This window comes from Monodelphis domestica, chromosome 2 (genome assembly GCF_027887165.1).
Source record: "Monodelphis domestica isolate mMonDom1 chromosome 2, mMonDom1.pri, whole genome shotgun sequence".
NCBI lineage: Eukaryota > Metazoa > Chordata > Mammalia > Didelphimorphia > Didelphidae > Monodelphis > Monodelphis domestica.
The window spans coordinates 259,876,492-259,891,740 of NC_077228.1; the positions used below are offsets into that span (position 1 = coordinate 259,876,492).

Here is a 15,249-nt window from a genome sequence, read left to right on the forward strand (position 1 = left end):
GTGCTTAAAAGTGGGAGCAGGGAGAGTACAAAGTAGGCGGAGAGTCAGTTTAAATACAAATTGTGTTCTCGAACTCAGATGAGGGCTCAGGGTGATATTATAGGGAATTCTGGGAACTACCAAGGACTTCTGGGAATTGAAGTCTGGAGTTCAAATATCCATTTTACATATCCCCGTTTGATCCTATTGGGAAGAATTTCCCCAAAAGGATCATGAAAACATAATCAACTTAAAGATGACAATAATTTGAGGATAAGAGGAAAAAAGAACAAAACCAATAATTGCTAGATGCATTGACAAAAAAAAAAAACAAACAACCAGTTAGGGAGCAGTCCCCTTTGGCATGAAAGTATAGATACAAATAAATGTTCAATCAACCACACCCAAAGTTCATTCTTGATCTTCTTGTGCAGCTTGTGGTCTGGAGGCAACTTCATGGTGTCTTCTCCAAACAGTTCAGTTTCTGGATTGGAGAGGTATCATGTTTCTTAACCTAAAATTCTTCTTAAAAGGAACTTAAACTTTGCAATTTAAAATAATAATATTTTTACATTCCTCCCTTGAAGAGGGTGATTGAAAAACACAGGACCACTTAGGGATTCATGGCTGAGTTATGAGGTATATGAATCAATTGGCAAGAGAAATTAAAAAGACATCAGAAAAATCCAAATAAAAAAGAAAATTTCTGGATGAAAACAGAGACTATCAAAGTCTTATGTGTAAAAATTCCAAGTAAAGGAAAAGTAAATCTATAACAGGTCCTTGAATCAGGGCCCAATTAAAATGATCTAAGCAATGATGCATTTACCCAGTCAGTAGCCAGGACTACAGAAATTTTGCCACACTATGAAATACAGAAAAAGGACTAGATTATAGGAGCCAGGTAAGGAGCCAAGTTTGGGATACTCGTCTGTAAGTATTTTCACAAAGTGTGGATACAAGGAAGGCCTACATCTTAACGTATGTTAAGCGTTGCAACCTTGAGTCTTCACACCAGGTTCAAGTCCTTTGCATTGGCTTAGAAGTGCATCAATCCTTCCTGGATTGGTTTATTTGGCCCTGTGTAATGACTCTTTTTGTATATCTTGTCCTGGAATCAGACAGAATCATTAAGCAAAGTCCCATAATTTTTTTAAAACAATTAATGGCATCATTTTTATAGTCTCAAGGTTTGGGGGCATGCATTGACATTATAGCAAATGTATTTTAAACTTATATTACTTCAAAATCAAAAAGTTAAAGAAAATCTCAATGCTGGTGACATGCTCCAAATATAAAAAGGAGAGAAAAAAATACTGAAATAGTATATTGCACATGCAAGAAAAATATAATAAAAGTTTTAAAAATTAAAAAATGTAGCTTATAATCATTGACACACTGTGTCAGCTAAGAAAATATAGAATACTAGGCTTTCTCACCAAAAATGAGATTCATTTCCTCTTCATATCTGGCCATGATCCACTGTGAGTACAAGCAAATGAATTTCACAAGGTAACAGTTTTTTTTTTTTAATAAAGATCAGTAATACAAATATGTAGGTATCAATATCTCAAAAATTCTCAATAGTCCAGTTAATTACAATAACAAACAAACCCACTATCATATTTTACATAAGTTGCTATATGGCATTTTTAAAAGCCTATGAACTGATGGATATTTGTCACAATTTTTACAAACGTAGCAAATCTTTCAACCTTGGTAAACATATTTTTAAACAAAGTAAAACTTATTTTGGGTCTAGAACATCATCAAGAAATCTAGATATCATTCTGGTGGAAGTAAAGTAGTGAGCTGAAGAGTTATAAATGAGAGATGCTTCCCCCTTTTTTTTGGAGGCTTCTAGGGGTATAATGCCCTGGGATTAACTTCCCAACTTCCATTCACATTTTTATAAATGCAGGAGGTGAGGGTTATAATTGTATTTCACTTCAGCTACTAAAATGGGCCTTACCTCGTGTTAGGGGCAGGCAAAATGACCAGAGATTATTAAGAAAATTTCTAAAAATCATGTCTAAAGAACCCTTAAAATCAATTTGAGATATTTAGCTCAATAACATTTCCAAAGGTTGTTATAGATATTTTCTGATGGAGTCCATCTATCCTCTATGTGACAATTTACAAAGTAAAAAATAGAAAAGCTATTTTTATATGGGCCTATTCAATAATGTTTGTTCGGTATAGTTATAGAGGAAAAGCAACAGAATTTGACAGTAGTTAAAACCCAGTACATTAAACTGATTCAGTGTAACAGAATAGTGTTGAATGCAGTAATATATGAACTTAAAACCACAAAGTTAAACCTTAAAACAATCGGCAAAATGCAATAGAATACAGAGATTTTTATAAAACATGGAGTCTGAAATGCCTTAAAAATATAACCTCCAGTCTCTCTAAAATTCTTTGTTTTTTTTTTATCCATTTAGACGCCTATTGTCAGAAGGCAGAAGATTGGTAAGGGGTAGGCAATGGGGGTTAAATGACCTGCCCAGGGCCACACCACCAGGAAGTGTCTGAGGCCAGATTTCAACTCAGGACCTCCCGTCTCTAGGCCTGGCTCTCAATCCACTGAACCACTGAGTTTCCCCTCTCCCCCCTTTAGTAAGGGTTAATTTTAGGAATCTCAAATTTGGCTAAAGAGTTGCAGGGAGCTGAATTTTTCCCCTGACTCCCAGGTAAGCAAAGTGAAAGAATCAATACAGTCAAAAGATATTCTTTAAAAGTAGTCATGCTTATAAGTTCAAAAGTCTCTTTCTTCTCCTCTTTCTCCCCCTCTGCTATCCCCTGCCCCTTGCCATGTGGAGGCTAATCATAGCCTAAGAAAAATCACCCCCATTTTTTTACCAGCTGGTGGAAGTGAGTCCTGGACCTGGGGAGATGAGCGATCTGCTCCAAGGCTAGAGTTTGCTGGGGTCGGGTGGGCAGGTTGTGACCAGGTGATCGAGATCTGGGTCAAACAGGTCCAGATTGCAGGAGTGCAGAAACAGGCAACAGGAGCCTGGCAGAGCTAGGCCAGAAGGGCTAGGACCAAGTGAGCGATATTGAATCAAGAAAGTCCGAAGCAGATGGCTACAGGCAGGAGATCTTGAGACTTTTCTGAAAAGCCTTGGAGAAACATGGCTTAAAAATCACTATCTAGGCTATCTTTTTTTTTTTAATTGAGAGTTTTCTCGTCCCATTTGGTCACCATAACTAGTAACAATTAAAATTAGTTTCTCTGCCAAAAGTATTGTATTTTCATGAGGTTTATTAAAGATTAAGAAATAAAGAAAATACAAAATAAGAAAAGCACGTGTCTAGGAGGGCTGAAAATCCCATTCAATTTCACTTACTATATCTTGAGGGACACATGTGCTTAGAAGCAGAAGCAGGGAAGAGTGCAAAGTAGGCAGAGAGTCAGTTTAAATACAAATTGTGTTCTCCAAATCAGTTGAGGACTCAGGGTGATATTATAGGGAATTCTGGGAACTACCAAGGACATCTAGGAATTGAAATCTGGGGTTCAAATCTCCATTTTACACTTGCAAATCCTCTCTCTCTCTTCATGCTTCTTCCACAGATTTAATCCATGGAATATTAATTCACTCTTACTCCATTCCTCCCTCATGATTCTTTAAGAAATTTTTGTTACTTTTTATCTCTTAATGATCACTCTTTGTTTTTACTTTTACTTTTATTTGTTTTTTAATAGCTTATAAACATGAGAGAAAAAATGTTATCTCATTGCTTACTCTTTTCTTGCTAATTGTACTTATTTAGCTTCTTGTCTTCATCTTGTTTGGAGGTGATTACAAATTGAATATGCTATTTACATCTGTCAGTTCTTACTGATGTTTGCTAGAATGCTTGTTTGACAAAGATAGACTGGGGCTCTTATAGACACACACTTTTTAAATTTTTATATCAACATATTTATTTATTTGAAGTTTATTTATTTATTTAATTTGTAATATTTTTCCATGATTCCATGATTCATGTTCTTTCACTCCCCTCCTCCCAGGCCCTTCCTGTAACCAAGAACAACTCCACTGAGTTTTACATGTGTCATTAATCAAGACCTATTTTCATATAGTTAATATTTGTACTAGGGTGATTATTTAGAGTCTACATCCCCAATCATATCCCCATCAAACCATAGAATCAAGCAGTTGTTTTTCTTCTGTGTTTCTGCTCCCACAGTTCTTTCTTTGGATGTGGATAGCATTCTTTCTCATAAGTCCCTCAGAATCCACCCCATACTTTTTAAAAACCCTTACTTTCTGTCTTAGAATCTATAGTATCAGTTCTGAGGCAAAAGAGTAGCAAGTGATAGGCACCCTCTATTAAGAGACTTGTCCAGATTCACACATCTAGAGGTCACATTAGAACCCAGAACCTTCCATTTCCAGGCCTGGCTTTCTATGCACTGAGCCACCTAGCTGCCTAGGGATTCTCATATTCTCTCTCTATCTCTGTCTCGGTCTCTGTCTCTCTCTGTGTCTCTGTCTCTGCCTCTGTTTTTGTTTCTGTGTTTCTGTTTCTGTCTCTGCCTCTGTCTCTCTCTAGCTCAGTAAATAGAAAGACAGGCCTAGAGTTAGGAGGACCTGGTTTCTAATCTGACCTCAGACACTTCCTAGCTATGTAACCTTGGGCAAGTCACTTAACTCTCATTGCCTAGGCCTTACTGCTCTTCTGTCTTAGAACTGATATTAAGATAGAAGGTAAGGGTTACAAAAAAGAGTGCTCTGGTTCCTTAAGGAGAATATGTACCTTCATGAGATGACACAACATTCCTTTTGTTGATTGCTGGGAAGTGGGGGGAGGGAAGGAAAGGGTTTTGAAGGTGATGGATGTCTGAGTCAGATGAGATGACTACTTTGTGGGCTGAAAGAGGAGCTAAAAAAAAAACAGCTCTGATTCGATGCTTTCTTTACTTCGATTTGCAGTGGAGTAGAAAATAAATTTCTGTCCCCTTTCCATGGCAATGGCAGCCTCAAGAATATAGCAGTGACAACATGTTTTCTTCCCTGAAACTAGGGCTAGAGGCCCTGATAAATGGACATTTCTATTAATAAAATGATTAAAAATTTCCAGCCAGAGTCCCAAATTTTATATTAACATAATCCTGGCAGCAACTATGTGAGTCTTGGAGTTTGAAAGTTGCTATCATGGATGTCAGCTACCTAGGAGGTGACTTCCACAACAGAAGAGAAAATGACCACGGAATTAACAAGAGTTAATAAACATTTATTAAATGTCTCCTATGTGCTAGTCACTATGTTTTAAGGGGAAGGGAGGTAACAAAGAAAGGCATGACAGCCTCAGTCCTCCAGGAGCTCACAGGTTAATGGGGAAGACAACACATAAAAAGTTGAAAAGAGAAAGGATTCTCCCTCTTTACCCAGTCAAAGTATGTGATGAAGTCATGCAGCTTGGGTAGGAAATTAAGGGAAAGAGTTAATCCTAGTTAATCTTGTAGAATGATGAGTTTCTTGAGATGATAAGAAGTTCAAGAAAGTATCTGGGTAGGGAATGATGAGAATTCCCTTGGTGGCATCCTTAAATATTGGGGGATCTGGGAGGACCTCTCCAATGATAGGGTTATCCTGAACCTGAAGGATGAAAAGAAAGCCATTACCTAGCAGGTCAGGACCTTCAGACTTTGTGAGTTGTTCAGACAGAATAGGTCTGAGGTAAATGTGGAAATTTCTGTAATTCTGCCTTATTATCCCCACTCCCAGCCCTATCTCAGAGTAAGTCTAGAAAAATCTCTAATATAAAGCTTAGATCTGACTCATGTCTAAGGTCTCCCCAAAATGTGGGTAACATTATTCTTTATGGAAAGGTATTCAAGATATAATAGAGGTACCAGGCAGAGAACAGTTGCTTATGTCCTCACACACACACACACACACACACACACACACACACACACACACAAATTTCAGCCATGAAAGAACTCAAGAAAGGTCTGCCTAAGCACAGGTAACAAAACATCTCAAATAACCCATTTGCACACTCTAGGAGGTAAAAGTACTCAGTGAGAGAGTGTTGTTTTCTTACCTTTCAGATTCCGCTTTAATTATGCTAGATTTGGTGTGTATTTCCTTCCTTTTGAAGTTGTCAGGTTAAAGTGGAATATTGAAAACAACTACTTCATCATCTTGCTGATCTTGTCCTTTTATTATGAAGATCTCTAAAAGCTCTGGGGAGAAGATTTATTATGATCTAATATTATCACAAGTATTTCTTGGACTTTTCCCCCTTTCTTTTTTTTGCAAACATTCTTCTTGATTTATAACTTTAATGCAAACCTGAGGTATTTTCTAGAATTTTCTAGCCCACACTTTTTGTTTGGACACTTAGTTGTTATTATTGTTGAGTTCTATCCTACTCTTAGAGATCCCAATGGGGTATTCTTGACAAAGATACTTGAGTTGTTTGCCATTTCCTTCTCCAGCTAATTTTGCAGATGAGGAAACTGTGGCAAACAGGGTTAAATGACTTGCCCCCCGTCACTTACCCAGCTAATAATAATAAGTAAGTGTCTGAGGCTGTATTTGAACTCAGATCTTCCTGATTCTAGGCCTGGCACTATCTCCAACTAATTGTCTCAGTATGTTAGGCAACCAACTGTTTACAATCTATCTGACCACTACTAAACACAAAGCTGAGTGACTATCTTTTAGCTTTGATACAATATATACAACATTTCTCCTCTCACACTACTTTATCAAGAGGAGTGAGGGGTGTTTCATCATTTTAATCAATCTATCAACAAGAATTTATTAAATCTCTATTATGTGACCAGCTCTGTGCTAGGTTTCAGAGACACAAATAAAAACAATGAAACAAGGAGTTTACCTCCTAAAGTATATATAAAATAAACCTAAAGAAAACAAATATAAATAAATACAAAGTTGTTAAATACAAGGTCATCAGGGAGAGATGGCAGTAGCATTTAAAGGAATCAAGAAAGATCCCATGTCATCTTCCTAAGTTCAAATGTGGTCTCAGACACTTTCTAGCTATGTGCCCCTGGGCAGGGAAAGGAAGGAACGAAGGAACGAAGAAAGAAAAGGAAAGAAAGAGAGAGAGAAAGAAAGAGATAAGGAAGGATGGAGGGAAAGAAAAAGACCTCATGTAAGTGATAATAATTTAAATTGAGTCTTCAAGGAAAAGAAGGATTCTATGAGACAGAGAGGTGAGGAGGGAGTGAAATCCAGGGTTAGGAGATCACCAGTGCAAAGGCAGGGAAGTGGGAGGTGTATTTTGTAAGGAACAGAGAAAAGGCCAGTTTGTATCAGAGATCTAGTTTAGAAGGAGAGTAATGTAGTGAGACTAGAGCTGCTGAGCTAGAACTGAGTATACATCCTTAAGGATGCAAATCCATTGGATGAAGTTTGCTAACAGAGACATGAACTTCAAGTATTTAGCCTCTTTTGAGAGCTCCCAAGCTGTTTTAGATTTACCTGCTCCTGTTTTCTCTCCTTTTCAATTGATCCTGCTTGTTTTATTATGGATGAGTTTAGAAATATTTTTAAAATAATATTTATTTTTCTCCTACTTCATGTAAAAACAATTTTTTAACTTTCATTTTTTTAGTTTTGAGTTCCAAATTATTTTCTTTCTTTTGAACCACCCTCCTGGTCCTCCTTCCTTCCTAAAATGCCAAGCAATCTTATATAGACTCTATATGTATAATCATGTTAAACATTTTCCCACAATTAGTCATATTGTGGAAGAGATCTCAAATGGAAAAAAGAAGAAGAAAGAAAATGAAATATAGTACGTTGCAGTCTACATTCAGACTCCAGTTCTTTCTTGGAGGGCAGCTAGCATTTTTCATCATGGGTGTTTAAGATTGTCTTGGGTCACTGTATTGCTGAGAATAACTAGGTCATTCAAGTTGTTCATCAAGAAATATTGCTGTTACTATGTATAGTGTTTTTTCTGGTTCTGTTTACTTCATTTGCCATCAGTTGATATAAATCTTTCTACATTTTTCTGAAATCATCCTGCTTGTCATTTCTTAAATACAATAGTATTCTTTTAAAATTATATACCACAACCTGTTCATAGTCATCCCCCAATTAATGGACAACCTCTCAATTTCCAATTCTTTGCTCTCACAAAAAGAGATTTAATAAATATTTTTTGTACAAATAGGTCCTTTTCCCTTTTTTTTTTTAAGCTCTTTGGGATACAGACCTAGTAATGGTATTGATGGATCAAAGGATAGGCACAGTTTTAGAGTCCTTTGAACATAGTTCCAAATTGCTCTCCAGAATGGTTGGATCAGATTGCATGAGTTTAGATTTGGATTACTATTCCAGTAGCAGGGATCCAGAAGGAACATTTTTCGCTTAGTTGAGAGAGCCAGAGAAAATTTGCAACTTCCAAGAATATCTTCAAGGTTACAAGGATGCCCTATATATAAAGGGATACCTGGAGATTTTGTCCAATTCCCTATGTATTTCAGGGATCCCTGGAGAAAACAGGTGCCCTATGTTGTTGCAGGAACCCTTGCAAAGAAATTTTACAGGCTTAAGCCTGGTCTGTGAGTGTGAATATAAAATAGGAGGGGAGCTTAATATATGAGAGAGGGCAAGTGCCCCAATCCCAACTTTCTCCAACTGACTCAGCACTTGATACTTGATTGAGCATGACACACAAGCAATTAGTCAAATCAATTTGGTTTATCACCTGAGTGAGACTACCAGTCCCTAGAGCTTGCACAGTATGCTCTACCTGGTACCAGTCCTCATGGTGACTTGGCATCTTAGCTCAACTCTCAAAGTCCAACCCCTCAGGGTGGCCCCTACCTTTATCCCTAAAGAGATGGTAAATGGTAAATGGTAAACCCCACTTTCAGGAACCCAACCTGCTATTGGCTAGGTGCAATTCATTTTAGCTATTCCCAATAGTTGGGTGTCAATTTTTTTTTCGATTACAAATAGTGCTGCCAGGAAGAATTGGAAATTAAAGGGATGTCCATTAACTGGGGAATGGCTGAACAAATTGTGGTATATGGTTGTTGGATCAAAGGATATTCGTGCCCTTTTTTGTATATCATTTATTTGTGTACCATTTGTATTTATATTTGTATGCATTTTGTGGACCATTAATTGTATAGTTCAAACTGTTTCCTATAAATCACCATTTATGGGGATGCTAAAGAAGGGTTACTGCTCAGATCAGGATTAAATTAGATTATCTGTGAGGGCCCCTCCAAATCTAACTTTGTGTAATTCTGTGGTGAATTGACCAGGGAATCAAACTACTTATAAGGTAGTTGATCAGATTTGGGTGGGTATAGATCTTCCTAAAAGGACATTTGAGGGTTTGGTCATATGCTTGGATCCCTAAAGAGGGATGGAGTATAAGAAGGAGTTTGCTAGGGTTTCAGAGAGCCATTATTTCCTTTTCTTTCTGGCCTGGGATCTTCCCTGGGGTCAAAGACCAATAGGGACTGAAAGAAAGCTTAATTATTAGCCCCTTCCCTACAAGGTGTGGCTAATTCTCCACCCACTCAGGAGTCAGAGGGACAAGTACTGACCCAAGGGGCTAGGGGGGAGCTGTGGTTTGGGACAGTGGCCATGAAGCTAAAGTTACTGTCCCCTTCCTCTAAAGTTTGGACCCCCAGGCACTGGCTCAGTTGTGCTCTTCCCTTCACCATCTTCATCCTCATATTGCTGTTTTACCTGACTGGAGAGAAACGCCGTGAGTGATTGTCTACATTCCCCTACCTCCCCAGAGCCCCACTCTATGATCCCCAATTCTTTCCTCTGCTCCCATTCCCTAAGAAATCTTGGTGTGCGCCCCTTCACCACCACCCTCTCCCCTCCCCAGAAGATGAGCTCACAGGCTGTGGATTCACGGCTCAGCTCTGTGTTCCAGAGAGGTCCTTGACTTCTCAGGTAAGGGCACTGGCCATGGTTTTTTTTTTTTCTTTCTTCTTTTTCTTCTTTGATTCAGAGACATTTCATTTTCCCAATTACATGTAACAATAATTTTAACATACTCTTTCCAAAATTATAAGATCCAAACTATCTCTTTCCCTCCCTTCTTCCCCCCCCCAACTTGGAGATGGTAAGTAATTTGATCTCAGCTATATGATTTGTCTTTTTTAAAACAATTGTGCCTTTACTATTTATTTCTATGTAACATATTTAGAGAATTCTAATGTAATAAAAAAAAATGTTTGGCCTAAGGCATTTTCAGCTAAACCATCAGCACACCAAAATCATAGGGCCTACTTTCTTTGTTAAATCTGGGGGACTCAGAAAAAAACTAGAGGTATCAGCTCAGGGATTCATTTGCTTTCTTCTTGGAGATGGGTTGGGAGGAATTGAGGTTAAAGGGATGTAAGTCAGACCTTAGAGGCCTAGGCTGCCCCCAGTTCCCACCTTCCCTCCCTGTCTATTCCCATAGGAAGAACCTGGACAGAAATCTGGTGAAATTCACTGCCTGGGTCCAGACAAGCTACCAGGCCAAATGGTAAGGCCTTTCAAGGAGAGTTTAGCGACTGAGGGAGACCTACAGATGCCCCAGTTTCTCAATGGATGGAGGAAATTGGTCATGTGAGTATAGCCCCTGAGTGAATCATTCCAACTAAAATCCCAACTTTGACAAGAAGCCTTGCCAGATTAATGTTAGAGCCTTTGTTTCTGTATATTATCCATAATTTATCTTGGTTATAGTTTCTTTGTACACAGTTGCTTATGTGTTGTTTCCCCTGACTGTGAGGTCCTTGAGACTAGGGAAGTCTTTAGCCTTTCTTTGTAATTTCAGCTTCTAGCTTTTTGACACATTTTAGGTGTTTAATGAATGTTTGGAGTTTGAGTGACTGTCTTCCTGGCAGTGTCTCAGTCTCCTTCCCATTTCCTTTTCCCTGTAGGCTCCTGGACCCCCTGGGCACCCTCTTTACCTTTGCTACCCAGGAAGCCTCAGAGAAAATCTCAACCCTCGAATCTTATTCCCGAGGCCCTCATTCCAACCATTATCAAACGTTTTCGGCCATGGCTGAATGGGAGCAGGATCCCTTTAAATACAAATCTGGTCTCCAAACACTGGTGCTTCTGCACCGAGCCCTGCATTGGGCCCAGCTCTGCTTGGATGGCATTGCCAGAGTCCACAATGCAGACATGGGGGTTTTGTGTGGGGATGCCTATCAGAGAGTGCTGGGCCCCTTTCACCCCTGGCTGATCCGCAAGGCAGCAAGCCTAGCCTTTCTTGCCTTCCCCAGACGAAGCAAGCTACTGGCAGTAGTGTGCCCAGGAGCCAATGAGCAAGAGGCCCAGGAGGCCCTGGCTCAGGCATCTGACATGCTGGAAGCTGTCTACAACCGCACCCAGGGGCTACTGGCTGAAAGGGGGATACTGACCCATGGAGTTACTATGCTGCCTACGGGGGGCAGGTAGCAGGATCTTCAGAAGAGCCCTGTGCTCCCTTAGAGTATGGGGACTGAATGGTGGGAGAGGGAAAGCAGACTGAGAATGGCACTCAGTTTCTCTACCATCTACTCTCTGCCATATGACACTCCTCAGACCTGGAGGCAAGAAAATTCTGAGTTTCCCCTTGGCATCTTTCATGAACATCAGATGGAAGATGGAGGTGGGGGAAAATAAAATGTTTTTAGCAACTGTCATTTCAAGGTGTGAGTTGTGTGTGTCTATACAAGCAGGGACTGGTTGAGAATAACATTTATATTGAAAATATTATATTTATATGTAAACTATTACATATAAGTATATGTGATATACACATAAAACACACACTTGGGTGGCTAGGTGGCACAACTGATAGAGTGCCAAGGCTGGAGCCAGGAAGACTTATCAGCCTGAGTTCGTCTGGCCTTAGACATTTACTAGCTGTGTGACTCTGGGCAAGTCACTTCACTTTGTTTGCCTCCGTTTCCTCATGTAAAATGAACCAGAGAAGGAAATGGCAAACCACACCAGGATCTTTGCCAAGAAAACCCCAAATGGGATCACCAAAAGTTGGACACAACTGAAAATAATTCAACTACAACAAAAACACACATATATTTCTTTCCCCAGTAGTGATGTGGAAAAGGCAATGAATAGAGGGGCAGGAGACCTAGGTGCTCTTTTTCACTGTAACTTTACCTGTGTTATACTAGGCAGGCTGTTCACCTCTCTGGCTCAATTTCTTCATCTATAAAGTGGATATAAGGGATACTTGACCTAAAAAATGAAGAGGGTTGTATTAGAGAACCTTAGGGAAATGCAGCACAGTCTAATGCAGGCCTAGTCTAATCAATTACACTTGTGACCTTGAGCAAGTTAACTTTTATAAATATCACTTTCTTCATCTATAAAATGGGAACAATACCTGTCTTGTCACTTACCTTTTTTTTTTATTCAACAAACATTTATTAAGGACCTACTCTAGAATGATCCGCATATATGTACTGAGACAAAGTTCGGATAAGTATATGTAGAAAAAATATAATGAAAATAAATACAAATAGAGAGGAAGAGCACTGATTCTAATATCATTTTGCTTAGAAATAGCACATTCTCAGATAAACTAAAGAAGCAGGAAAAAAATTGTTTTTTGAGATTCTAGAGTAAAAAGGTCATTATTGCCTAGAGGAATCATTCAATTTGTCCAAAATAGAATTCATCATCCTTCCCCTAAACTCACCCCTCTTCCAAATTTCCCTATTTGGGACATCAAGGTATCTCAGTAAATAAGAGTACTGGGTCTGGAATTAGGAAGTTCAGTGAAGGGGCTAGACATGGATTCCTAGATGATAGAGAGAAGAACTGAGATAGTAAAGAAGATTCCATCTTTGGGAGTTATGGGAAGGAGTGGACTGACTGTTAGGGTATTATAACCCTTATCTCAGAGATTTAGTTCTGGTTATGGAATGGAATTTGTGGCTTTTGAAAAATTCTTCTAATAGTCTTGCTTCAGAGGGTAAGTATTCCCCCCCACAATTTATGTAGCCATTCCTGTCCCTATGAACTCTTTGGGACCTAGGCAAATTCATTGCCAGGAAGCCAATTTTTTTTTAGAGATTAAGAGAATTCCAAATTACAAATTTTTTCCTAAAGGAAATTCACTTTTAATAAAACACTGTCATTCCACTTGAGTTTATCTTTGTTGTTGTTGTTGACTTTTTTTTAAATTAAAAAAATCTGACATTAACAAACACCAACTAAAATAAGCATTTTCATATACCAGGTAGACCAAAAAAAAAAGGACTGTACATGAAACTGTAAATCTTATATACAGATTGATATTCTCAAGTATCAAGCATTTTAAGTATCAAAATCAACATGTAACTTGTAAAACTGCCCTGATTATGATTCTTTCTAGTCTTCTGTTTTCTTCTCCTTCTTCTTTATTTTTTAATCATAACTCTTCTTTTCCTCTCAATTTCCTATCTCAAAAAAAAAAAACACCTCTGAAATAAATATATATAAATAAAACAAATTTCCACATGGCATGCCCCTAAATCCATGTCTCATTTCTGCAAGGGAGCAGCATGTTTCATCTTCAATGTTCTGGAATTAAGGTCGGTCATTAAATTTAAGTCTTTCAGTTTTTGACTTTACAATACTGTTGTTATTATACACATAATGTCATTCTCTGAAACTTTCTTCATTTCTAACAGCACAACATATTTCCATTCATATACCATAATTTGTCCAAAAATTTCCCAATTAATGGGTATCCCCTTTATTTCCTGTTCTTTGCCACTACAGAAAAAGCTGCTATAAATATTTTTGTACATGTAGGTCATTTTCTTTATTCCTTGATAGCATTTGAGTATAGACAAATAGAAGGCCAAATGGTATTTTCAGTTTAATGACTTTTAAGATATAGTTCCAAATTACTTTTTAGAATGGCTAGACTAATTCAGAACTCTACCAACAATGTTTCCCCAACCCACCCAACTCTCCTTCCTTTCTCTTCAACTTTGCCAGTCAGGTACCCACCTGAGGTGTGAGGCAGAACCTCAATAGTTTTAATTTGCATTTCTCTAATTACTACCAATTTGGAACACATTTTCATATTCTCATTGCTAGCTTAGACTTCTTCCTTTGGCCAATTATCTAATACAGACTAGCCTTTGTTCTTATACATTTCAAATAGTTCCTTGTTATGATAGTTATCTTGGACACAAGACCTCTAACAAAGAAGCTTTCTGCAAATATTTTTTCTCAATTAGCTTTTCCTTCTAAGTTTAACTGCATTAATTTTATTTGTGCAAAAACTTTTCAGTTTGGTTTTTTTTGGTTCCTCTAATTTTTATTAGTCTCCTCCCTCATTTATCCATTTGGAACATCTTTTTATATAGAGTGTTCCCAAAGTCTTAGAAACTTAAAAACTAAAAAGTCTTTAAAACTTAAAACCACACTAAGACATTGGGACACTCTATATCAGTGATGATGAACCTTTTAGAGATTGAGAGCTGGGCTCTGCCCCTACCCCATCCCCACCTCCACCCCTACCCCTGTCAGAGACCCCCCTCCTTCCTTTACCCCACACGGGGAGGGAGGAAGCACTTCCATTGGGCTGTTGAGCAGAGGATTGGGTGATGTGAAAAAAATGTCATCATGCATGGTGGAAAGGGAGAGAGAGAGGGGAACTGGTCTGTTGTGGGGAGGGGGCCAGGAATGCCCACAGAATGTGCTTTAGGTGCCATTTGGTACCCATGCAATAGGTTGGACATCAGTGCCTATATAGTTAGTGTGAAGCCTTATGGTCTATATAATTAACTCTTGCCAGACTGCTTCACTGGTCTCCCAGAAGCTTTTTATGAATAAGTACTTACCAAAAAAGCTGAGACTCTTCTCCCTTTCTTTAAAACGTGGGAGTTATTTTCTCGTCTTAGAAGAGGTAGGCCTATGGATGCACAACTCTTACAGAGGGAACTGGTTTTGCTTTAGTGTTTGTTCATATTAAGGGATGGCTCTTGGGGACAAGAAGAAGGGAAAAATATTCTGGTAAATGTTGGCGATGGAAAAACGAAATACAATTTATTTTTCAAGAAATATTTTTGAAATAATTTTTTTAAACTTAAGTAAAAGTTTTTTCGAAAGTTAAAAATGCATTAGACTTCTGAAGTCCTTCCAGCCCTAAATCCTATGGCCAGGTGGACTACATCTCCTAAGAGGCAAAATAAAATTGAAACATTTATTTCAAAAGATAAAAATGCATTAGGCTTTCCAGCTCCTCCCAGCTCTAAGCCTATGACCAGATGGACTACATTTCCCATAAGACTATTAGACTTCC

At 38.4% G+C, this 15,249-nt stretch overlaps 1 protein-coding gene and 1 long non-coding RNA gene across 3 annotated transcripts; one reads left to right on the plus strand and one right to left on the minus strand.

The window, feature by feature from the left end:
* Positions 1-5,202: 5,202 nt before the first annotated feature.
* Positions 5,203-15,241, minus strand: LOC103095333 (uncharacterized). Its single transcript, XR_462356.3, has 4 exons — positions 14,789-15,241; positions 12,108-12,185; positions 6,040-6,181; positions 5,203-5,588 (listed from the first exon to the last, which is right to left on the minus strand). It is a non-coding gene; the product is annotated as an uncharacterized LOC103095333 (long non-coding RNA).
* GLTPD2 (glycolipid transfer protein domain containing 2) lies at positions 9,486-11,626 on the plus strand. 2 transcript variants are annotated; one of them, XM_007483236.2, is made up of 4 exons: positions 9,486-9,699; positions 9,832-9,896; positions 10,411-10,559; positions 10,877-11,626. In XM_007483236.2, exons 1-4 carry the CDS (start codon positions 9,576-9,578, stop codon positions 11,397-11,399), a joined length of 861 nt encoding a protein of 286 aa, XP_007483298.2. In that variant the 5' UTR covers positions 9,486-9,575; the 3' UTR covers positions 11,400-11,626. The 2 variants fall into 2 exon arrangements, with proteins under 2 accessions (XP_007483298.2, XP_001370841.2); XM_001370804.3 differs by having other exon boundaries at positions 9,487-9,699; positions 9,829-9,896.
* Positions 15,242-15,249: the final 8 nt, after the last annotated feature.